The 26,424-nt window shown below is 34.0% G+C and overlaps 1 protein-coding gene across 1 annotated transcript in view; it reads right to left on the minus strand.

Moving 5' to 3' along the window:
- Window positions 1-286: 286 nt before the first annotated feature.
- LOC145678523 (uncharacterized) overlaps window positions 287-26,424 on the minus strand; it is a 91,970-nt gene continuing 65,832 nt past the window's right edge. The window contains exons 5-6 of the mRNA XM_081748768.1: window positions 17,346-17,502; window positions 287-6,598 (exon numbers count right to left, since the gene is read on the minus strand). Of these exons, the coding sequence (XP_081604894.1) occupies window positions 6,134-6,598; window positions 17,346-17,502 (622 nt within the window). The 3' untranslated portion in view covers window positions 287-6,133. The remainder of the gene's footprint in view (window positions 6,599-17,345; window positions 17,503-26,424) is intronic.

Raw genomic sequence — 26,424 nt, forward strand, 5'->3', positions numbered from 1 at the left:
CTCGAACCATGTTACATTATACCAAGCTATAAGGTAAGATCGTGCAATTTCAGGAATGGAAAGTCGATGTTTTCATTATTTATACTGGGCTTTAAAGATGGAACCATATATCATCCTATGTAATGAAATGTCAGAGAAAAATATTTTTAGTGGATTGAAAGACACAGATAAAAGTTCGTAGGAACAGCTGACTGTTTTCTCTTTGGAACTCGAAAAAATAAGAACTCATACTGATACCTTCTGCATGCTTCTGGATGAGTCCTTCAAAGATTTCTACTAATTGGACTCTGTCACCTCAGCTACGCTACTTTCCAGTTCTTTATTAGACGATGTTCTAGTATAGTGTCTCCAATATCATGATGATCTATATCCATTGATTGGCTGGTCGACCATGAATAGAAACAATTACCATTGATGAGAGCCCGTAGTTGAATCGATTGTGGATGCTTTATCGGGGACTTCTAGACCATAGATAATCATCGTCATCTAGAATTCGTTCGGTTTCGACAGCAGACGGTAATGATAATGAACGAAGTAGTGGAATGAAGAAAGCAGGGGCGTCATTTAGGGGGACAGGGAGGGGCATTCCCCCCTCAGTTTGAGATTTATATAGATTTTATCAATAGAATAGTAGTAAGTCAGTGAAAAACGCGAAATTTCACTTATATCAAGGGGTCTTGCCCCCCCCCCCCAAGCCAAATCTGAAATGGCGCTACTGGAAGAAAGTGTGAGGAAAAGGGAACCCATGAACATAGTGGTTTGTTCACCACAAAGCCTACTTGGAGAAAGCTGGGATCGAACCAGGGATCCACGCATTGGATGTGAGCACTTCATTACTGAGCCACCGTTGCCCCAATTAGCTGGAAAGAAAACTTAAGATTAAAGAATTGAATAAATATGGTATAACCGTAAAAGAAAGAAAAATCTTCTAACTCTTCAATTTTTATTAAAAAGTTATTTAATTAATTTACAAAACAGTTGTTCAGTCTTTACAAGTATATAGGGCTTACAAGTCTCTTCATAACATGCACATACGGATTCCTTCACGATTTAAATATAAGTGTAGTGTATATTTAATGTAAGGAAGAATTTAAATTCCTTCATAGCTTGTTTTTTAAATTTCACATCAATAAACCATATCAAGTAGTCCAACTCTTAAGTTTAAGGAAATTTGCTACAATAACTTATATATATATATAAAATTAGTACATTTGAAGAAGTGACCACAGTAACTTATTCTTCATTACTATGTTAAAAACATACCAAACATGAACGTAAATGTACAAATATTTTTTTTAAAATGTAGTTTCTTTTGAAGAAAAAACCTCGATATATCATAGGAGCAAAAAAAAAAAAAAAAAAAAAAAAAGAAAAGAAAGAAAAAAAGAAAGATACATTTCAACAAACTTAGAAGTTTGTTGGTCCTTATCCTTATAAAAAGTAAAGGCTTATTTAAATGTGCAAAGGCTCTAGGTTGAAAACCAAGAATTGCGATTTTCTTTAAAGCTGTTCTAACGGTTTTATTCGTAATGTTAGAACATCCATTTATTTATTTATTTATTTATTTACAGGGTTGAACGCAGTTAAATCATACTTATATTGGAATTCTACGGTAGTTTGTTGGTTTTGAGCTATAGAATGTAAATCCTTGAATCTTTATCAAGAAAAGAGAAGATATATTAGTTATTGGCTCATATGTATTGGTTAAAAAAAATCATTCCATGTAAATTCAATCATTTTTTTTTTTTAAATTACACCCACAGTCTCATATATTCTTCAAATTTGGTGAACATATTCGTTCACTCAAACTGTGAACACCACATAAACATTTCATTTATATGTTGCACTGCGTCTGTGTAGCAGCCATTACAAATTATAAAAGTGGCACATGTCATGTGTTTTCAGTAACTCTTTGGACAAAAATGGTTGTAGAATTTCAACTACTACATTTAGAATCATGATTCTTGTGTCAAAATAAGCGTTGATTATTACATATTTTAGAATTTATATTACTGTGAGATATAAGTTTATATTTTGTAGTTCGTTTTTTTACAATCATGTATAGATACACTAAATTTTAATCACAAATATGTTCCTTAAGGCATGCTCTATCTTCAAAATTGCTTGTATTTGGACATTAAATACCTAATGCTATAAGCAATAAGCACAAGAAATTATTTTGGAGAAAGGAGATTAAAAAAAAAACACTTAGTTCTCCATTCCTTACTAGTTTTTTTTCAGTAATACATATGTACGTTTTAATCCTTTGGTGTACTTCAAATTTCCTCCCACTTTATCATTCCACCAATTCTTCCATCCTCATTCATTTGCCTTCATCGCCGTCTCTTAGCCTAAAGAGCATAACCATGGGACGTTAAACTGTTTTTTTTTAAAAAAAAAAAACCCACCGGAACAATAATGATAATAAAAAGAATAGGTAATATAGTGCTACAAAGTGCACTAAACATATTATTTAAAAATCGTGGCTCTAGTTATCTTCATCCATTTTCTAAGTTTATTTTTGTTTAATTTTGCATTCGGTAATACTGATACCTGGTATAGATAGCTGAAAACTTTAACGGTCTGTATCTCTCAAACATTGCAGTCAAAGCATTAAAAGTTTGTCGAATTCCCTTTCTATTTCCTTTCTATTAAACAGAAAACTCCTGCCAAAATATCATGAAGATCGCTGTCGGTGGATGTCATGAGCGGTTGAATTGATATGAAATGACCCAGAATTTTCTTAATATTTGTGAAAGCAGATTGTTAGAAATCGTAAATTCGACTATGTCTGGAATGCGACTAAATATTTATAATGTTGAAATTTTTAATTGTGTGTGAACAAATTTTGTGAAGAAAAAAGAAAAAAGTAAAACACACACACACTAAAAGGTGTTGTTCGAATTATGTACACTTTCAGTGTGCAGTGTGGGAGTGTGTTAACAACAAATTTTATGGAAAAAAACTCAAGAAGCTTAAACATTTAATTTTTCACTTCGTTTTGTTTTCTTTTCTTTTCGTTCCCCCCTTTTTTTCTTTTTACATTTTTCAATTCCTCTCAAAATCTGTTTTTTAGCAACATATTACCCTTACCTTCGCCCCCAAATCTATAACAGACTGCATCTAAATTCTTTCTGTACAACACCTCCACATGCATAGCAACAAAATAAATATGTATATATATGTATATAATTAACATTGCACTAAAAACTTGCTGTCATATCTGTGCCTTAAATTAAAAAAAGCATTTTTTTAAAAATAAATCTGGTATAAAAACAATACACTCCACCCACCCAAAAAAAAACTATCCTTTATATCCTTCCTTTTACGTCATTCATAATACCTCTCATATGATTTTTTTAAAAACAAAAATGTCACGATAACCACAATGACTGTTGGTGCAATCCTGGTGGGGGACTGTCACGTACCCGCCAGGAAGGACGAACATTTTTTTTAAATCTTTAAGTGTTAAAAACAGTTTAAAATAGTAAATAACTAACGACGATAAAAAACAGTATATAACTAAATAAGACTTGTCCCCGCATCTAACACCCAACCTTTAAATAAATATCAAAGTGGTTTTTAATAACAACAACAACAACAAAAAAAAGATATTTCCAAATAAAAAAAAAGCTGGGTGGGAGCAGCGGGGGTCATCTCGGAAACCTTTTCTGGAGCATAAAACTAAAAACAATAGTGTAAGTCATTGGTGTTGTTCAAATTATGTACATTTTCAGTGGTAGAGTGTGTTAAAATAATTATGAAAAAAAGAATAAATGAATGATAATTTGTAGAAAAGTAATAGTGCTTAAGTGAATTATAAGAAAAAGCCTTAAAAAGTAATCAAAAGGAACCATTAATATGTTTTTCCTTTGTTATAATAACTTGTCCTAAGGGACAACGGTAATAAAAACTAATAAAACATTTTAATTGCAAAAAAATCATAAAGCACTTAATTTGAAATTAAAAACTAATAAAATTTAGTAATATAATGGAAATTCAGGCTGGCAAAATAGGAAGTAAAAACGGAGGCAACAGATATGTCGTTTTTTTAGCCATGTGCAAAAAAATTAACCTTGAACTTCGGGTGAGAAGTTACCTTGCTACCACTTGTAAAAATTAGCTAAAAAAACAGTCTGAGCTTTCTAGCTTTGGTTTCCTAGCGTAATTAGTTTTTGTAACAAGTAACTCAAATATGCAAATAGCATCATTAATATCATCTTGTGTATGTTTAATTTTTCTTTGTGTAAATAAAATTGTAATTAAGCATTTCAAGGTAAAACAGATTCTTTTACTTAACTTCTACAAAAAGAAAAAAAAAATAAAACCTACCTCTTATGCACAGATACAACAGCGTAAAATACTATTTGTCAGTAAATAATATAATCTAAAATCATCTACCATACCTGACTAAATATAACTGATTAATCATTTTTATTAATCAATTGGAAGCCCTACCTTCATCAGCGGCTTTTATTTTTGTTCACTTAAACACTAACTGCTGTTTCAATCGCGTAAAGATTTCGACATTAATAAATATTTAGATACATTTCTGAGTTCAAGATAACAGGTTTAACTACGTGTCAGTTTAATTCCTTTAGTGGTTGACTCTTGTTGGGTTTCCTTTCTTTCAAAATAATATACTTAATCTGTATATGCAAGAAGATTTGCTTTTCTTATACAATTACAATTATTTAGTGATACCAGTTTATTTAGGAAATAACTATCTGTGTTTTACAGTGACATCCCTATAAAGTCGCCAGCAAGTGCGTGTACTTGATTCACACGTTCTTTTGTCAATCATTGTGTAAACAAAGAACAATTTAGGTGGCTTTCGATTTTTACAGAAAATTATGTTCACTCTCCATCAGTAGAACCTAATAGAATTAGTCCACTAGTTCCGAACTCAATAATAACAGAACATATGTCAAGTTGGAATGTACTTGCTGGCGACTGTACAAATCTATAGAAACGGTTCAATAATAATGCTCCATTTCGGCCAGTATTTCCCTGTGGTAATTAGTAAATGTTGCAATTAAAATTGTATTTTAAAAGTCTTGCTTTAGGTAGAAATTAAGAAAATACTATAAAAATTGCACTTATCACCCGATATAATCACACAACACTAGTCGCAATTATCGTTTCTCTCTCTTTTAAGTATTTATTCTAAAGAAAAGAATACTCGTACTACAAAGGAAGTAAATAAAATGTCCCGTGTGCAAGAAAACATAACAAACTAGTCTGGATTCTAATAACTTTTCTGTTTTCCTATTTATGATTAAATTTGTTAAAGAAATTTAAGGACGGAATAGCAAACGTAAACATACACCGCCTTATGCAGAGTTGTTTTGACGAATGATTAGTGTCATACTAAAGGCCTGACTACTGCAGGAAACATGCTAGTCGAACTCTTTAGTATAGCACTAATCACGCGGCAGAACGACTTTGCATAAGGCCCACAGTATGTTAACAGTGATAACTTGTTGACGATTTCTTTGCTACTAGAAGGGAGAAGAATCTAAGAATCTGATATTTATAAATCAGTTTACTTAAAAAAAAAAAAAAAAAAAAAAAAAAAAAGTATATCTTGAGTTTCATTAAAAAAAAAAAATACTCTATTCCCTCCTCTAATCTTACAGTAATTCTAATATTGGGTGTTCAGAAAATAACTATGGAGTGCCATGTTGTGGTGTGCTAAGTGATGACTGATATGATTGTCAATTAGTAATACCATTAACATGATACTGACGATTGAACAAAGAATGTTTCTTGTGGAGTATGTGTTCCGCAATGGAGACAAATTTACCTCAGCAACTGGGTCTTCAAGTGCAAGGGGATCACTTCCAGCATCTCTTATAAACTTCCACGACATTAAAATTTAGTTTCGAGTTAATTTCAGTTGTTTACGTGTAAAGTGATTTGTGGAAAATAAAATACGGCAAATTATGAACTGCATAATTACTTTCTGAACATCCGGTAGATATGTTGGTAACACCAGTAGTTGTTTTCCTTCTTTCTTTTTGCACATAATGTACAGAATAAATTCACTCTAACTTTACGTTTATTTGGAAATGATATCTTTTCAGCTGCTCCAATATCATTGGCGTAATGAAAAACGTTTTCCACGTTGTGATTATATGTGATTGTCTTCGATTGGAGAAATATATTCTGAGGAGACAGCAGAATTGTTTAAATCTCTTGATACACTGTAAAGAGAATTGTGATATTCATTAATAGTTTGGTTTGATGATGGTATTTCTTCTATACTTCCATTAATAGACATTGACTCACAACTTGTCCGACTAAATGATAGTCTCACAAAGGAATCATCAATGTTAGGTTCCGCATTGGTCATAACATTATCATCCCAAAGGTAAGAAGCATCTGGTGGTAGTGAATCAGAAAGGGAAACAGACTCAAAGCAAGGATTTCGGAATTCCAAATATCCATCGGATCTATTGCTAGTGAATGTGCTGCCCTCGTCTGACGTTGTGAGACTTGGAAAATTTGAAGCTTGCTCCATTACCATTGTGTATGTTGGTGGCGGACCAGTGTCATCTGGGTTAAAGCTAGCGTTGTCTATTCCACAAGCATTTGTCTGCAAAAGAGTCAAATAAGATCAATTTTTTTTTCTGGAGCAACAAATAATTTAAATCCTAAAAGACCAAAACTACTACTTACATTAACGATCTTCGTATAGTTATATATTTTAGATATAATTCTGCATGTAATATTTTCTTGGAAGAAAAATTTCTATACGCGGATGATTCTAAGAGAACGGTGTTGGATGTTGAGGGACAACCAATTGACACTAGGAGTTAAAAAGAAGTTCATAATAGTTTCGATAATTTTCCATCATGAAGGGAATGTATTTGAATTGAATTGAATTGAATTGAATCTGGTAATGTTCAGGTACAGTAAACCTTGCTGTACGGTTTGGTTGACCTGGGTTTATTTACTTGGACTATGGTACGGAATTAACGTTATTAGACGATTATTGTGACAGGATGTGTATTTGTCTGAAAGTCGAAAGTATGGATAATTTGTTGATTATATCTGCACTTATTTTTCTCATTATTTTTTTAAAACAGATTTCAAAATTATTACCGGGTTTGAAAAGTCACTGTGCCTTATACTTACAAAACAGATTTTAAACAAAATATTTGGGACTACATATACCAATTTTATTTAGGTGCTCACAAATGTTCAGCATGCTGCACTGTAGATATCTGTCAAATATTCAAATTCTTGCTACAAATGACAGCTGAATTTTTGGTAATGAGACCCGTACCTTTAGCTCATCAATGGACTGAGTTAGGAGATGAGGATAAATAACATCAGAATTACATGATGAGAGATCATTGAAGTAGCCAGGATAAGAAATTATGGCACTCAATGTTACTGCGTCCATCCATCGCTGTTACAGTGTGTGGTTCAAGAAATTCCGCATCTTTATTTGAAAATGGGAAGGAAAAAATTCCTCCACTCCTGTCTCTGCAGAAACTTCTCATAACAAACTACTAAGAATCTTGAGATAACAGTATATGAGCAGGAAGTAGAGTAGTACTGCTTAAATGCAAAAATTTTCCATAATGAAGTGTATCTGATTGTACTGTAGTTCCATAGGTGCTTAAATCCCTGGAATGAGTATGTCACTTTAAAATTAAAAGGTGTTACTATAGATATAAAGACTAATTATTGATAACAGAGCGTGATATTCTATTTAAAAATTATAATAATTGACAATATACAACAACGAACATGATATACGATAATTGACAAGATATATTCATTGTACAACACGATATACATTTCAGAAAAAAACTCAAATCGCTTAGCCGTAATGGTTTTAATTGTTTCTGATAATGTCGTCGATCAATCTAATGCTAATTATCTTTACTTTGTTATAAGTTGAGTTAGTTAAGGCATCAAAAGAATGAGGCCCTTATTAGAATAAAATGAGACTAGAGCTTTTGGGCCTTATGAAGGGTCGTTTTGACGTATGATTAGCGCCATACTAAAGGCCTTACTACTGCAGGAAATATATGTTAGTCGAACTCTTTGGTATGGCTCTAATCACGCGTCGGAACGACTCTGCATAAGGCCATTTGTAATTAAAATCTTCCTTTAGTGTAGATTTATTTTTGTAACTATATTGATATATGTAAAGAAACATCTGTAGATATTTTGGGGATACGGACAGAAAATACCATAAATGACTTCTTATTGATTACTTTACATACAAAGATAAATAGATAAATTCTAGTTCTCCATTCTGCTCAAAGCTTTTATAGGTTGTGATGCAATAGAGGGCTTTCATTTTCGAACACAGGCTACCGAAAAACAAATTTTAAAAAGTGCCAAAATAGAATACAAAATAAAATAGTTAACGAAATAGAATTTCGAAACATAGAGTTAAAAATTTTAAATTTCAAAATTAAAAATGTATATTTTACTGCTAATAATTATAATTATACAGGAAGTAGAGAGACTGTCTACCCGCACTCGTAATGGTCACCATCATTTACGAGCATCCTTATAGTTAGAGGCCGGATGTTTAGGTATTAAAAACCTGGAAAATAGGCACTTAAAATTTAAAAAATAGGCACTAAAATGTAACTCGAAATAATGGAGATAAATTACTCGAGATAATTAAAAAATAAATTCAAGTCATAGATAATGTTGGAAAAATATAGAAACATACCTGTTTATTAATATATTCTTTTATTGTATATATATATATATATATATATATATATATATATAATATAAATGAAACATGACATGTATTCAATATATATTTGGTAAATACATTCTCTACATCACTTTATCACTACACATAACTTTTATACACTATAAGTACATACACCAGTCCAAAGTTTTACAGCACCTTATCAGTGTACCAGCCCAAAGTTTTACACATCTTATCACTACAAGAGGCAGAATCTTTTCTTGAAATACTAAATTATATATTTCCCCCCAATAAAGTCTTACTTTGAAGAAAATACAAGTATATAGAATAGGCAGCGTTAGGCACTAAAGCAATTATTTAGGCAGGAATGGGCGAAATAGGCAAAATAAAATTGTGTTAAATTGAAACTATAACACTCTATATAAACTTTAAAACGTTATTTTTCATTATATCTTTAATATTAAAGAATAGGCATATTGTCTAACATCTGGTCTCTACTTATAATTTATAGCCGGTCCGTTCATTGCCCAACATGTGTGAGGAGTATTTACAAGAGACTTCAAAAGAAATCCCTTGCAGAATGATTCCCCAGTTTGCTCAGCCCTTACGATCGTCGGCCACCCTAACAAGTGGAGGCAACCACCATATACAATTATGGCACCCGGGCGTTATAAGGTAAACTCACCTCCTTTTGGAGAACATAGCCCCAAGTTACCAAAAACCACGGTATGACCACAGCCCGGCAGAGTGAAACTCAAATCAGATCCTCGGGAGGGTTCGGATCCTGACCCCGCCTAACTCTATATCGTTCAACCAGCGCCAGAAGGTATCGCGCAGACGCCCAACCAACCTCTTCCCAAACCCAAGGGCACATCTTGCTCGCCCATTTGAGGGGTATCCCAAAGGCTTCCCTCCCCGGGTAAGGATGATAGAATCTCGATCCCTGCCTACCTCATTTTACGAACGGAAGAAGTACACCGTACATTATCTTCACAAGGCAGCTATTTCCGTTTGAAAGGCATCAATCACTCTACCTGGTAGGCGTGGCTACAATAGCCTACCTCATCATTACTCGTAATGAGGTACCATGTACACTCCTCAGTCCAATGATTTCGTGCCATTGACCCGTTTGGGAGGCTGGCAGCTTCCCCAGTAGAATATCTCATCACCATGCTACGTATAAGAAGAGTAATGCTAAATAGAGCACAAGGCAATGTTCCAATTCTCTCACACCAATTTCTTTTGCTAGATTAATGTTCCCCTACGTTCTCATCTGTTTACACAGGAAAGTGTTCGTTTAATGTTCTGTTCGCCAAGCTGAGAGTGGAAAGGTGAAAAAGTGTTTCTATTTTGTAAACAGAACTTACTAGCGCCGTTGGGATGGAAGAACAATTTTGGTCAAACATTTGTGAATAGTTTTCAATGCATTATCAGAGGCATAAAAAATTGAAGTTTCAAGACAGGAGTCTGTAAGAGATGTGTGAGGATCTAGAAGTGATACCACAAAATTCAAAGGGTTTTCAGATGATCTTATATTTCAAAACAGTCTTCTTCGAGGAAGAATAAGTAAACAAAGAGGAATGGCAGTAGCAAAGTTATTTACGAAGGCCTCAGGGACGCCCGAAATGGTATGAATTACGAATAATCATTTTCGGATAAAGATTAGTGCTTGTTATTTAATTTTAGATGTGTAGCCTATAGCGTTCATTAGCAAGTATTATTTAGATTTTTTTTTTTTTTTTTCGTAGGAGGCGGAAGGGAAAATTCAATTAAGATTATTTTGTTCTGCAAAGTTTGTATTGGCAAGGAGTTGTTTATATATTAGATAAAATTAATACTGTTTGATAATCTTTGAATATGACAAAATTTAATTTCTGCATTATAATAGTGCAAACTTCACAATGTGCGAAAATACTACACACATATGTGGTACTTGGAGAAAATATTTAGCATATTCTAACGTAAGATTAGTAATACCAGGTAGTTGTGTGTTTTTATTGGTATGTATATAGTTCTTGATGTGCATAATTGACAGTTATCAATATAAAAAATAATACAGTTCTAACATTAACGCAATTTGCTTTGATATAAATTTATTAAATTTGATTATACATATTAGTCTCTCTCATGACTATATATTTAGCGTACTCATGTTCGGCGCAGGAGATCCGGGTTCAGTTCCGGCAGGACCTTATATGGGTCAGATCCTACGTTAAGTTGTAGGTCGACGTTTCATATAGTCTCGCTGCTGAAAGGGACGCTAAACCTCAATTCAACCAATATTAAGAAATGTTTCTATACAATCATCCAAATTTCTCATTTAAAAATTTATGAATATTATAGAAACTATTGTCAATCTAACTTTTAATTCGTTTAAAAAAACTATCTACATTATTATTATTATTATTACTAGTTTTACGTGTGTTGGTAAGTGGTTAGAAAATTAATTCCTGTGAATATATATGTGTGTAATTGTGTAACTTCGTCCGGTGTCTATAAATCAGAAACGACTGGAGATAGGGAAATGCCAGTGACAGGATGGTGAGAAACTTAGAAAACCGATGAAAGGCAGGAAATTTGTGAAGACCGTGAATTCTGGTAAGAGTCAGGGAATTTTGATTTGCTAAAAATGAGATTTTTACAAACATTGAAAAAGAAAATTCTAAGATGATTTCAGATGTGGTAGAATGGTTGATTTTTAATTGCCAACTTCAAACTTAAAAACTTACTTTTTGTGTGTTTTCTACTAATGATGTGTAACAAACTTATGCTCTGTAGTTGTGTGCATTATATTTTGCTTTTGTTTGTGCAGTCGAATATCAGATTGGTGAATCATCCACAAAATGCAGTTGGATCTGCGATCTAATGGTAAATTTATTTTTGATGCACACATAATTCCAACCTTTTCCGATTTTGTTCCTACTAATTTATATTTTATTGGAGTTTCCTATCCTGCATTAAGTGAAGTTAGCTAGTCATCCACATGAAAAGAAATTAGAATATGCTTAGTCGTATTTGAGCTTCTGTGCTTTTATTGTAATATATTTTAATTTTTAAAGAGGTTTATTTCAGAAAATCTTAAGAGTTTATGAAAATTGCTGATAAAGTTCCACACCTGCGTATGCATTGAGTCAATACTAAGTGGACAGACGGACTAATTTTATCGGACTCGTGATCTTTAAATATGGGATACTAAAGTGTACTTTCTACTTTGTGGTTATAATGTAATATTTATTAATTGTTATACATTCAGAGGTATATGTTTAATCATTTTCCATCACGTATATTAATAATGACGCGTCTTATAAGCTTTCAAAAAATATTCTATGACTAGCGATTTGCAAACAATATTTATGGTACAAGAGTTCAACTAAAATTTCATTCTCTCTCTCTCTCTCTAATAATTTTTTGAGTCAAATTTTTGTATACTCTTGCAGTGCCAATACGAAATGTTCAACGTATTATAAAACAAGATTATTCCAGACAAGAGTGTAAAAATGTTATGTAACTGAAATGCAACTTTTTAGAAGGGAGCACTAAAACTGTTCTGGGCGCTGGAGGATGTGGCGCCATGGGAATAGCCCTACTAGCCCTCTCTTCATAAATATCTAACAAAGACTGGATTTCTTTATTTAGCAATTCGCAGTGAAATGAAAGAAATGGGGACGGTTAGAATTTACAATTCAAATTGTTGTAAAATAATATTCATTTGTTTCTAATTTATTGTGGTAGTAACGAAGTTTCATGATGTATAGTTCGTGATTTAATGTTGATCTCTTCATATCTATACTATAGGAAAAAAAATCGTAAATGGATCTGCATCATGTTTCTATATCTTAGGTTTTAGAACTAGGAAAGCAAACAGGTCACTTCTCGCTGATGGTTCATTATCACGTCCACATTGAATGAAGTAAACTGATCCAAGAGATCGAGCATGTTTTAGATCGAGCGGTTTTGACATATTTTACATGTTAATACTAAAACAAGTTCGGTGGTGTAGTCGGTAGAGCGTTCACTTCTGGCGCCAAAGTTATTGCGTTCAAATCATAGGTGCACGACATTGGTTTTGTGGTATATAAACATCGTATATTTATTTTATTATTATTATTGGAGTTCTTCCGTTTCCTCCGCTATTCGCATTCCCTTCGTTCTTACGTCGTTAACTTAGTAATTGATATTCATTGGTGTGATTTAGTGTAAGTTATAAATATTAAACAAACAGCTGTCGTCTGTCTATAGTCGTAAGGCGCCGTCAGGGTTCAGGCACAAGATTGTATTTTTCTCGGGAATAGGCTGTTCTTTGCTTGCTCTCTGGCACAGGAATTTAGTTTATTTTCACAATAGTATTTGTTGCTGGAAAATAGAATTTTGTAAATACTCAAATGTGAGAAACTAATAGTTTACGTGAAATATTGCTGCAATCCTTTTAATATTTATGGATATAATACATGTAGAAACTTGAGACCAGTTTCTAAGTGGATGATAAGGAAAGTACCTGTACTAAAAACTCAGCAGAAGATATGTGACAAATGCCGAAAAGAGTTGGCATTTTTGCCTGACGTCAAGGAGCATAATTCTGATCACAAACAATAGTGTCTTTCTGCACCACACCTGAAAGAGGATTTCAGTTGGAAGAAGGTTTAGGGAAACTAAACGAAAGCATTGGAGAATCGCCAGTTCAGAAAAGAAAAATTGAACAGCAAAAATGTCCCAAATTAAAACCTAAGAAGATAGAATGAGCAATGAAGAGAAGTATTGTTTATGTAGACAGCAGAGCTGATATGTGTAGTGATCGTCAAGACGACACTAGTGAAATAGTGCAACAATTAAAGGTCAAATTTGGGAGTTCCACGCAAAAGAGACAAAAGGTTCAGATATTAACTATTTTGCCTAAAACTTGATCAAAAAAGAATTTAATGGAAGTAATTATGTGGTCTGCAAAGCCAAACAGTTAGTGAAGGAAATGGGTGTATTGTCTACTTCAAATATAGTACCTGGTCTTTGTCTACTGAGGTTCTACAAAAAATTGCAGTTCTTTGAATCTGGTGATATAAGCAGGATCATGACTGGCAAAAATGACTGTATTTCTCTAAAGATTGATGGGGAAACTATACATAAGCAGAAGTGGTTGATTCTTTGTGGATTGAAAAAAAAAAAAAAAATGGATCAAGAATTCAAAGATCGTCATTCTAACATTAGTGTTGTGTTTTCAGAATTTGCTTAAGTTCGACCCAAACATTGTATTCTGGCAGGAGCTCCTGATACACACGCTGTATGTATCTTGCTATTCATCAGAATATGAAGACAATGGTAGAAGAAGTAAAATTAACTCTTTTAATTACAGAGAATGATAACTCTATAAAATACAAATCATACAAGGACTGCTTACAACGTATTATCTGTGAACTATTAACTCATTCATATTCTACTGGTTCTTGTGACACCTGCCTTGGAACAAACAATGTCATAAACCATCTGGAACGTATCATGGATAAACGTAACATTGACATCATTACATATTGCCAGTGGCTTGCCTAACAAATCCATACAAGAATCAACAATCTAAGGGAAAGACTTCACACTTCGTTACGTCATTCCTTCATTGCCAAAGAACAGAGCAATTATTTTTCCCACATCAAGGAAAGTCTTGACGCTGGTGACTTTTCGCACGATTTGATATGAACGGTTCATGATTCTCACAATTTGTTTCGCTACATTTCAACCACATCAACACATACACTATAGTCTGTCACCTCAAGGGATTCTTCCAAGAATAATTCACGTCGGCGAAAATTTTGAACGAAAATCACTTGCCTTATCTTCCGCTTTGTACTATTAAAATCAAGTTCCGTTTCACGTCAAGGATCTCAGGAGATAGTTCCTTCCGTCATTCATGGATTGTCCCCATTCCATTGTGGTATTCACTTTTATGTTTAGTGAAGATATTTTCAAATAACAGACACATTACTACTGCAATTGCAAATGTCCCAGTTATTTGGCCTAGAACGTAGGTTTTCCAACAGGTTAAGACGTTTGGAACGATATATTACTTGCACGATCTTCCTATTTGAAATATCATAGTTAGTTTGTTTCCTAGGAAACCTGACGAGAAAGCTATTCCAGTCTCAAGGGGTTATTCCCCTCCCCTTTTGTTATTCAGATTTTCGTTCGGTTCCTGTATTTTGAACAAACTCGGAGATATGGCCACTGGACGAACTTACACGAACATCTTATCGCAAGGCATACCTTGTCACTTAAGATTCTCAAGTGATATTCCAGGACCCCAAAACTTCCAAAATGCTCCATTCGATGCATCTCCAAACGACTCTCGTATCTTAGATTTGTTTGTTTGCTTCCTTTTTCTTTCTTTTTTTTCTTTCTTTTTTTTTTTTTTAATCTCCAACCGTTTTTGATTTATAAGCACTGAACGTTCTCCCTGTTAAATGGTGGAAATTTTGTAGACCGTGGCCTTTCCAGTGGTACATCACAAGACATACCTTGGCATTTGAAATTTTCGAGTAAACCTCAGAGCCCCTTTTTAGAGGGCCTTGAGGATAAAAAAAAAGTGCTCCATTCGATGCACCCGCTGACATCTTCCTATCTGAGTTTTAGCTTCAACCTTTTATTTCCAGTCGTTTCTGACTCACAGGCACTGGACGAACTTACAGGATGATTCTACAGACGTGTTCAATTTATTAGACTCACGCTCGAAAAATGCAAAATTGATGTAGGAGTCCTAATTTCAGAGTTCTAGAACATTTAATTTAATGGTTGAACCACTAATATAGGGTCCTTCATTTGTTTGCTGTACAGTTGAACTTGTGATGTCACCGTTGAACAGTAGATGGTATTAGTGAGGGGGGAGGGATTCTGAAAGTGGTGTTTCAGTTGTAGATAGCTATTGTGGTTCCTATCAACAACTTGCAGTCTGAAGTGTTGTGGTTGCTGTCGTAAGAACTTAATGACATTCAAAGCGTTCAACAGTTCGAATGGGACAGTTTAAAATGATCGTGACGTATTTCGTGTATCAATCTTGTATTCTGTGTAGTCCTGTAATTGCAGCATGAGAAAAGCAAAAGACCTTTCTTCTCGTAAAATGAAAGTTAACAAAATACCTCTGATGGAAATAAGATATACACGGCAATACATTGCTAGTAGAGTTGGGATAGAACAAAAATCTGGGAGTAGAATCTCTGTTGAAATCAACAAGAGCCAAAGTAGTGTCAGGAAGTGTAGGCGAAAACCAAAGCTATCACTAAGTGGTATCAGAAAACTAAAAAGATTGGCTCTGGGAAGCAGAAGTGCAACTTCTAATAGACTTAAACATAAAAATAGCTGAGTATGACGCAGACATTTGGCCTGAAAGTATTCGAAGGATTCTTTGTGCCGAGGGAATAAAAGCACACGGTCAAGAAAGAAAACAAAAATTAGAGTCTACTCCAATCATGACAAAGAAGCGCCACAAATGGGCATGAGGCCTAGAATATTGGACGGCTGACGATTAGAGAATAGTGTGTTTCAGTGATGAAGCATCTATCTTTGTGTCTGATGAATGTTCACAATATGTGCGACGTTGACCTGGGAGGAATTCAAGTTGGAATGTCTTTAATAAACCGTGAAACATCCTACTTCAGTCATGGTCTGGGGTGTGATCTTTGTCTTCGGGCCTGAAAGACTGTATATAGTAGAGAGGATAATGAAGCACGACTAATACCTACAAGTTCTTCAAGAAGAACTGCTTTCCCAGACTGCATTCTGGATTGATGACGTACAATTCATCTTTATGCATGATGGAGCCCTATGCCACTGGACCAAAGCTGTGACAAAATTCTTCGAGGACAACGAAATTAGTGTTCTTCCGTGGCCAGGCACTAGTCCTGATATGACCCAGATTGAAAACTTTTGGAGCTTCAAGAAAGAAAAGCTTGAGACGAAGCACATTAGAACCAAAGTTCAATTGATCAAGGAGATCAACAATTTGTGGTATCACGATGCTGAATTGAAGGCAAAATGTGTTAAACTTGTACATAGGATGCCACAAAGGATAAAAGACTTAATAAAGAATAAGGGATTTTATAAGAGATATTAATCTTTGTGTGAGAGATAATTTTCTTGTAAGTATTCCATTTCATTTTTTGTTTCCAATTTGGATATACACACTTTATAGTAATTATATTTGAATGTTACGCGCGCATTTGTATTATTGATATTGAAAAGCATACGCCACACCCACTAGAAATTAGGACAGAGTTACAAAGCAGTAATTTGGGCTAAGTTCGAACGTATTTTCTCACGTAATATTGTAAAAACAGTAAAATATTCAGAAACTGAATGGTGAGTCTAATAATTTGAACACGTCTGTATGTGTATGTAAGTCTTGAAAACTTATCTGACATAATTCAAATGGATATTCAGGGGCTACTTACATGTTAGTACAATATGCATGTGTATATCAGCATTTTTCTGGGTTTCGCTACCTTTATTAGCTATATACGATTAAGCAACTATTAATGTCTATAACATAGCAAGAAACGAAACACATAAGAACAGAGAAGGAAAGTAGAGCTGCTTGGCTGTAACGTGTATGTGAAATTGGTTAACAAATAAATAAAAATCATTAAAAAAAGAACAAGTAGTGATCCTTATTACATACCTCAGTGGCAATATCGTCATAGGCTGGAGGTTTCTCTGGGAGATGTCCTGCTTCGTAGTAAGTAGGTGGCCTGTCTTGTAATCTCTCTACAACGTAACGATCAACAGAAGTCAAGCTGTTTTCTCGGTCTCTTGACTCATTTCCACAAAGACGTCTTCTGAAATAAAGAAAGTAAATATATACAGATTTCTTATGGGCTATCTATCATTATATATATAAAAGAGGGAAGAACTAAAGCTTTAGATGAACCGATGAGTATTCACTGCTTTGTTTGTGATTTCTTGCGTATCTTGATTTAAAAAGTAAGGTTTTACTATTTTTCTATTTCAATTATGAATAAAAAAATAAAAAGAAAATTCTGTAATGGTGAAGAAAATTTAGTTAAAAATTTTAAAGAATTTCGAATTTACTTTCATGATCATTAAAATATTACTACGGTAAAACGCACACGTGAAGGAACATACCTGGGGAGACGACGTATTTTCGAGTGGATGTTGCGTAATCAACGTTTCACTTTCTAACACCATTATTTCAGGCTTTCGAGACCAGAGTTCATTACCTTTTAAGTTTGGCAGCTCGCTATCTGTCTTATGATGCCGGGTCAGTTTTGTCTCTCTGTCAGAACAATTCGACTATATAGAAGCGTTTTATTATTCCTACATATTGAAAAAAAGCAAGTTTTGGATTTCTTTTGTCTGTGTAGAGGCATAGTTTGTACCCCTCTATTGGATCTGAATTGGATCAATTTTAAAAATTTTTCTTACTTCTTCAAATAGAGTAGTGTATTCAGTGCGTACGGTTAAATTTTACTTGAGAGGGGTTTGAGAAAAAGTTATATAGGTTTATTAGGTAGTGAGTAATTTAATATGTACAAAATAAATAAACCACATCATGCACTTTTGGCAAACTGTGAAACCACTTCAGGATTACAGAAATTTCTCGAGTAACACTCGGAAGAGCTAGGTTGTAAATCGATATTGGGCATCTGTATTTGCGGGTAGCTTTTCAGACTCTTCAGTAGTAAAGTTTCTTTCAGTTGAAAAGTAGCCATTGCTGGTAACATTTCCATTTATTGGAATAAAATGTTTTACAATAATGCACCAATGCGTCAATACTGTTTGAAGTCTTTGTATAGACACTTCCACAATTCAAATTTAAGAAAGTGTAGTTATGGGATAATATAACGTACATGTATCTTGGCAGAATTTTGTACACATCCTCAACAGCTCGAGATGAATGCCTGAATATTTATAAGGAGATGCTCGTGGTTTACAAACAGCTCAACTCTGAAATAATCTAGAAATCGTATGATAACGGACCTCCTATAATATTCTTCTGGGTCAGATGTATAAATATAATTTTTCTTTGACCCTGACGAGAAAAAAATATTGATTTTTCAATAGTGATTGCAGTTGTAGCGGCAATGCTTGTAGCTTCTTCGAAACACAATTTGAATTCACTATCAGTAATGGCACGCCAATACATTATTAAAATATCATCAACATGTTGGCATGTCTACATAAAACCCAGAATTGGATGATATTTTTTAATTTCAACCGCAACATGCTTCATTTATAATGCTACTATGTCTTCACTACATTAAGACAATTATAGAAGATAAAAAATTCTACATAAGAAGTGTCTTATCGTTCCATAAAATTATTTAAATATGTATGATGCTAAGCTGGCTGTATCTTTATTATTATTATTATTATTATTATTATTATTATTATTATTATTATTATTATTATAGTAGTAGTAGTAGTAGTAGTAGTAGTAGTAGTAAATGATGTATTATTTTTTTTAATTCATTAATTTGTCTCCACTCTGGCCAGGGAGTGAGATGATTTTTTTTTTAATTTATGTTTTTGTTTGATGACACCTTCTTCGGATAATTGTCCATTATGTGATTTAGCTGTGTATGGTAGGCAGAAGACAATAAGATGTATTTTATGTTCGAGCAAAAGTCATTTATCTTGTTTTGAACAATATAATGATGGAAACAATGTTCATATAAATGATTACAAGTGTAATATTTGTGTTCTGAAATTGAAAACTGACCAAGATCGTTCTCCTGGGGTGGCCGGAGGTTCAACTCTGGGTAAATCAACTGATGATTTTGCAAATGTGTAAACGAAAGAAAATTATTTGTGTTCTAGATATAAAGGATCATTTACTGATCTTGAATACATATCTAATGTAAGTTGTTTGAACAGGGTATAAACAGAATAAGACTTACAACACGAATTTGGCATAATAAAGAAGGACCTTGATCTTTTGAAAAAAGAGAACTTTGAATTAAAGAAATTACTAGTAAAGAAACAAGTTGGAAGTGAAACAATTTTATCTAAATTGAATGATGAATCTGTATTAGACGTAAACGATAAAAATCAATTTCCTACATTAGCAATAAGTAGAGATGCAAGGGCTCGGAAAAAAACCGGCTTTTTTGGAAAAAACTCGGTTTTTTCTGCTTTGCTTTTTTGCTTGGGAAATTTTAGGCTTTTTTCAAAATACTGCTTTAAATTGATAAAACAGAATTTGTATCGCTTCTCTATAACACAAAAAATCATTTAATTAGTGGTTGATGCTGATAATAATATAAAACATCGAAAATAAACTATGAATTTCGAAAAAATATTTCAAACAATTTTTCTTCAACATATTTACATTATGAATTCCACAGGATTAACCAATGTATATAATAAGAATTTTTTAACCTCCTATATACAAAAGTAAGCAGAGTTGGCAAGAACCGTGGTTGTTTTTGAAAATGCCAAAAACCCATTTTTTGGGGGATGTTTAAACCAGGCTTTTTTGGTTTAAACCAGGCTTTTTTGACTTAGATTTTTTGCTTTATGTATTTATATTACATATTCACAGAAATAAGTTTGTTTCGCCTTGATGTTATTATGCAACAGCGGGGTTATGCCGGAAGAACTCCCGTAAGCTTAAAGAAGTGCGGTCAGTAAATTTCTTAAGTTGAGAATCTCCCGCCCTAGCCATTGGGAAAATCCCGTCATTACTTGAAATGTAAGACAATAACGGGAAAATCCTGTTATTGCTTTGCATGTAAAATTTAAAGTTCAACGTACCATAATCAGTACGCTAAAACAGGTATTAAATTACAAATTTAGTACCGGTACGTAGATATCATTGAAAGTCCAATCCAAGCTAATGTTGGAAGCTACGTAGGCAATCGATAAATTTTGCCAATTTCTATCAATATATTTAAGCAATATTGGCTTCTTTATAAAACAACACGCATTTAGGCATGTAGAAATATACAATTCGGTTTGTTTCGTATATTTAGGCTTAACATCCTCACGAAATACCGAGGTTATCAAGGAGAAGACTTTCGCTTAAACTGACATCCGAACCGCTACTTGGGTTACGCATGAAAGAAGGATTGTGGTTCGACCGAGAATTGAACATGGGACACCTTGATTAAAAGGTGAAAGGGAAATAAAACTATTGCAGATGGTTTGATATCTGGAAACGTTACCATGAAGTTCACACGATTCGCATTTTTCATTCTTTTTATTTTTGTGGTTTAAACCAGTTATTTAAAAAAGAGTTGGTGTAAACCAGCCAACCCTAAAAGTAAACACTTCTTTTTAAAGAATACGCAAATAACTAGCAAAATAGTATGTAGTATTTTTACTTCAAAATATTCCATACCCTCTTTTTGAAACAAAATAAAATTAAAATAAAACTTAAAAGAAATACTTAGATTTATATGATACACTTAAAGGCTGCACATCTAGAGGTTTTGGTTCTGTATATTCTTGAAATTCTACAGTTAAGTTTTATAGAACCACCATCACAGTTTACCCAATCCTCAAGTTTTCTAAGTTTTTAACAAGAGGGATTCAACATATTACGGAACTTCCCCCCCCCCAAAAAAAAAAAAGACTACGGAATATATTTAAGTTAAGCTAAATACAACTGCACAACAAACATGACTGAGTGATTAGCTTTTGCGCTTCTATCGGGAAGTTCGGGATTCAACCAGCATTCGACCATTCTGACAAAGCTTTTCTTCATTCCATCTGTGAATGTAGAAATAGTGCGTGTACTGTGAGTTGGGCGACTTCCTTTTTTATTGTTTTTAAATCGTTACTATTACTAATTACTAGCAGTGACGGTTTTGCGAAGGTTAGGGGGGCGGTCTTTCGGACTTAAGCCCGTTCCCCAAAGTTACGGAATGTCTGCAACAAACGAAATATCTATTATTTATGCCTTTACTCATAAACTTTAAGCTCCCGTCAAATAAAAATTACGAATGTTTAAAAAGACTAAACATTAGTAAGAAACCCTTCCCAAAATACTTTTCTAAATCCGTCACTGATTCTCAGTATAAAATAATTTTTAAAGTTGTATCCGGAAGATTATTGCTAAACATATAAACGAAACGAAATATTAGTTATGCCTATACTCATAAACTTCAAACACTTCCCAAATAAAATTAGGACTTTTTAGGAAACGAAACAATCAGAAAAAACCCTCCTAAAGTACTTTTCTAAATCCGCTACTGATTATTTGTATAAATTGGTATTCAAGGTTGTGTCCGGAAAATTATTGCTAAATCACTTCACAGCTACAGTATAACAGAAATGTGGAAGTACGGTTTGACGGATATATTGAAAAATGTACGCTTTGACGGATAAATAGAAAAATGGGCAAGTTTAACTTTTGCGCTAGAAGCTAGAGTACTAAAAGCTCTTAGAAATGAAACACGGATGACAAACTAGAGAAGAAAAAAGATGTCGATAACTCAAAAGTTAAAATAAAGTTAAATAGCCTCTAAAATTACCCTCAAATACTACATTCTTCATGTTAGCTTTAATTCGTAAAACATGTGCTCCATCCATCTTGATGGTGAATTTCAAAGCGAAATATCACATTCAGGTCATGGAATTCTTATCTAACTATAGAATATACTATAAGAAAGCCATTTAGATAGAAAAATCATGAAGTTGAAAAAAGCCAAAATTTCCAAAATTCTCGTTTTTTTCCCCAAAAAAGCCGGCTTTTTATGTGAAAAAAACCATCGATTCAAAAAAGCCGGCTTTTTTGCATCTCTACACAAGGTTGAACCTTCAAAAACTCCTGTACCACAGCCTAACGTTGTGAACGGTGCCAAACATACAATCAGCATGTGAGCAAAGATTGTTACTGCGGAGCAAGTGACGGAGGAACTCAATCAGCACCTCCCCCACCCTGTTTCGACAATCACAGTCCACCGCGAATTACATGACATGAACTTACGGGGTCGTGTTGCACGGGCCAAACCACTCATCAAGGACCATAACGCTTTCGCACGCCGCAAATGGTGCCGCGACCATGCTACTTGGACCGTTGAGAACTGGAAACGTGTGATATGGTCGAATGAGTTATCCTTCACCCTATTCCCAACCACGGGCCGTGTTTATGTGTGGAGAACGCCCAAAGAAGCTTATGATCTGCAGTGTCTCCGCCCAACTGTGAACATGGCGGCGGCTCCGTGATGCTGTGGGTCGCCATATCATGGTTTTAATTGGGTCCTGTGGCCACACTTAGCGGACGAATCACTGCCAACGATCATGTCGCAATTTTAAGAGACCACTTGCATCCTATGGTCCGGATGTTGTTCCCGGACAATGACGCCATCTTCCAGGATGATAATGCACCCATTCACCCAGCTGGCGTTGTTGCGGCGTGGTTTGAGGAACATCAGGATGAAGTTCAACACCTCCCCTGGCCCGCCCAAATCCCAGATCTCAACATAATTGAACATCTGTGGTCCGTTTGGAAACACGACTCCGGCGACGATTTCCACCTCCATCCTCTCACAGAACTGGCCGATGCCCTGCACAAGGAATGGTGTAAAATTCCACTTGCTACTATTCACGACCTCTATGCCTCCATCCCACGTCGCATCAAGGCTGTTCTGAAGGCGAAAGGTGGCCCGACACCATATTAATCTGGTAAGTTGCAATTGCGTTCAGGTGTTTCCATTTTTCTAAACACCATCTGTATGTTCTTACACATCCTGACGAACGCATAGACGACTTTCTAGTAGCATATCAACCACCAGATTTATCATCCAACATCTATCCATCTTTTGCACCTTAATTTGCACTAACAAGGGATCATATTGTCCCATTATGTGTCGAGTCGCCCCGGCACAAGAAGATAACTAACCAATATCACTGTGTTGTGACGTCTGATTTGCACTTCATCTTTCATCCCATCATACATACACAATGACAAATAATGAACATACGTTGAATGGCGATTATTATTCAATTCATGAATAAAGATCCCCATATAATGGATGAATAGATATCAAATAAATGAAATAAAACCTCTTTGTCCTTCCACTTTATCCTTAGTTTCCCTATACAATTAACTTCACTCCCAAGAGAAGGTATTCCCTTGTACGGGTTTTGCATGATAAAAAAGCGCTTTAGTTGTTATTGTAGCATTTTAATATATAGGTTACAAGAGGATTGTGAAATATTTTTCCCTCGTAACTAGAAGCAATATCAGACTGAAGTTTAGTGAAAATATGTAGAATACCCGCGCACATTTTTATGGTATATGATACGCACGTACACTCATGTTCAAAATGATTGTGGCATATCTATAATTGTGTTCTTGTAAGAATATAATTAGATAATGATTTTGCAGGGTACTTTTAATACTGATACTATGTGTATCGGGAAAAGTATGTTTGTGGTAAATTTCATAGAAAAAGAATTATAAATACGAAAATTAGAATGAGTAAAACAAAATGTTGCTAAATGGACAAGAAAGTTTTATTTTCGTTTATTGTTCTTATTTACTGCTATTTTAACACGAAATTTGCCACAAACATGTCTTTGCCGATTATACACATACTAACATTATAAGAAATTCCGAGCGAATTCGTTATTAATTATATTCCTACAATAACATATTTATAGACATGCGACAGTAATTATGTACATGAGTGTACATTCACCCGGGGCTGTTCTAAGAGGGACAAAATTCCCAAAAAAGTTATTTTTGGAGTGCTTCTTTCCCGATTTTCCCCCTAATTTCCCTTTCCACGTACATTACAGGGCAATAGGCATTAAACCGTCTGAAAGCTGGTTTTATTCTAAAGAAAATGACATGCAAACCAACAATTTCTGACGAATAGTACAGAAGTAGTAGTTACTTTACTGAAAGTCTACAATTTCCTTTAAAAACTCCGGTATTAAAAGGGTTAACCAGAGGGATAAAACTTATTCTTGGGAACTGAGTCAATATTAGAAAGGCATTATTTGATATATTTTAGCATTTTTGCTCTTGGGAAAGGTAGAGTGGGAGGTACTGGGTGACTATACTGACGTTGATGGCGGTGTTGAAAAGTTTTATTCCACCTTATATAATATATTTGACATATGCGTTCCGAAAAAGAAACAGAACACTCGAAACTATCCTAGCTGGTTCACGCTAGCCATTGTAAATAAAATTAAAATAGAAGCTCGTTACCGCAACACGATAAGATTCGGAAAGTCAAGTATAGATTTACATAAACGTGAATTTAATAAACTTCGAAAAATGATTAAGAAAGATATAAAAGTCGCATATACAAACATTGTTAAGGGAGCGGAATATTTAATACAAGATGACCCATCTACGTTTTGGAACTTTATTAAGGGTAAAACAAAGCATTTAAATGGTAATGTATTGTGTTATGAGGGTAAAGACTTAGCATGTGATAAAGATATAGTAAACGCATTTGCAACCTACTTTAAATCAGTGTATACAGACGGAGCACCACTGCTAGTTGAAACAGATGATTCGACATTGGTTGAAATGTATGAAAAAATTGATATGTTACAAATAGCGGTAATACAAGTGGACGAGATTCGAATGGCAATTAGTAAACTAAAATCAAAGTGTTCGATAGGTATCGATGATGTACCATCATATGTAATAAAAGGTTGTGAAGAGAGTTTCTTATTACCTTCACACATGCTATTTAACCTAATACTCCAAACCAGCACGTTTCCAGCAAAATGGAAACTTACAAAAGTTTGCCCTATTCCTAAAAAATAATGACAGTAAAGAAATTCAAAATTATAGGCCGGTTTGTATTCGAAACTCATTTGCAAAGATATTTGAAAGCATAATTTATAAGCGCATTGAGAATCACATTAAACCAGTAATATCGGGTTATCAACATGGATTCGTTCCTGGCAGATCCACCGTAACAAATCTCGCTGTCTTCACTGACCATCTAGTTGATACATTGGAGAGTAATAATCAAATAAGATGTAGTTTATACAGATATTGCGAAAGCATTTGATAAGGTAAACCACACGTTGTTAGTGAATAAACTTAAATTTCTCAACTTTTCTGATCAGTTAATTGCTCCTATGAAGTCATATTTGATGGACAGAAAAGAATATGTGGTTTATAAATCCTGTAGATCATTCGAATACATTCAATTTTCTGGAGTCCTACAAGGATCTAATTTAGGGCCGTTACTTTTTATAACATTCATTAATGACCTTCCTAATTGTATTAAAACATCACATAAACTACTCTATGCAGACGATCTAAAATTATATAGGAGAATTACAACAGCACAGGACTGTGTCAGTTTGCAGGAGGATCTAGACAGAGTAAATGAATGGTGCAAGAGTAACTTGTTAAACATAAATTCAGATAAATGCAAAACCGTGCCCTTCACTAAGAAACGGAATGTTGTTAAATTTCAATATAAGATAGATGGTAAACAATTAAAGGGGGAACAAACTGTCAAAGATTTGGGTGTAATATATGATAACAAACTATCGTTTGAGCATCATATAAATCAAATTGTAAATGACGCAAACAGAAATCTTGGATTCATTTTGAGAATGGGAAGGGAATTTAATAAGTCGAATGTTTTACTAAAATTATATTTTTCATTTGTTAGATCAAAATTAGAATATGCGTCTATTATATGGAACCCCCACACGAAGAAATACTCTATTAGAATAGAAAGAGTTCAAAATAAATTTCTGTGGTTTCTGGTGTACAAGAGAACAGGCATCTTCCCCACATATGAAAATAGTAC

The sequence above is a fragment of the Thermobia domestica genome, chromosome 2, assembly GCF_964235325.1.
Source record: "Thermobia domestica chromosome 2, izTheDome1.hap1.1, whole genome shotgun sequence".
NCBI classification, from domain to species: Eukaryota; Metazoa; Arthropoda; class Insecta; order Zygentoma; family Lepismatidae; genus Thermobia; species Thermobia domestica.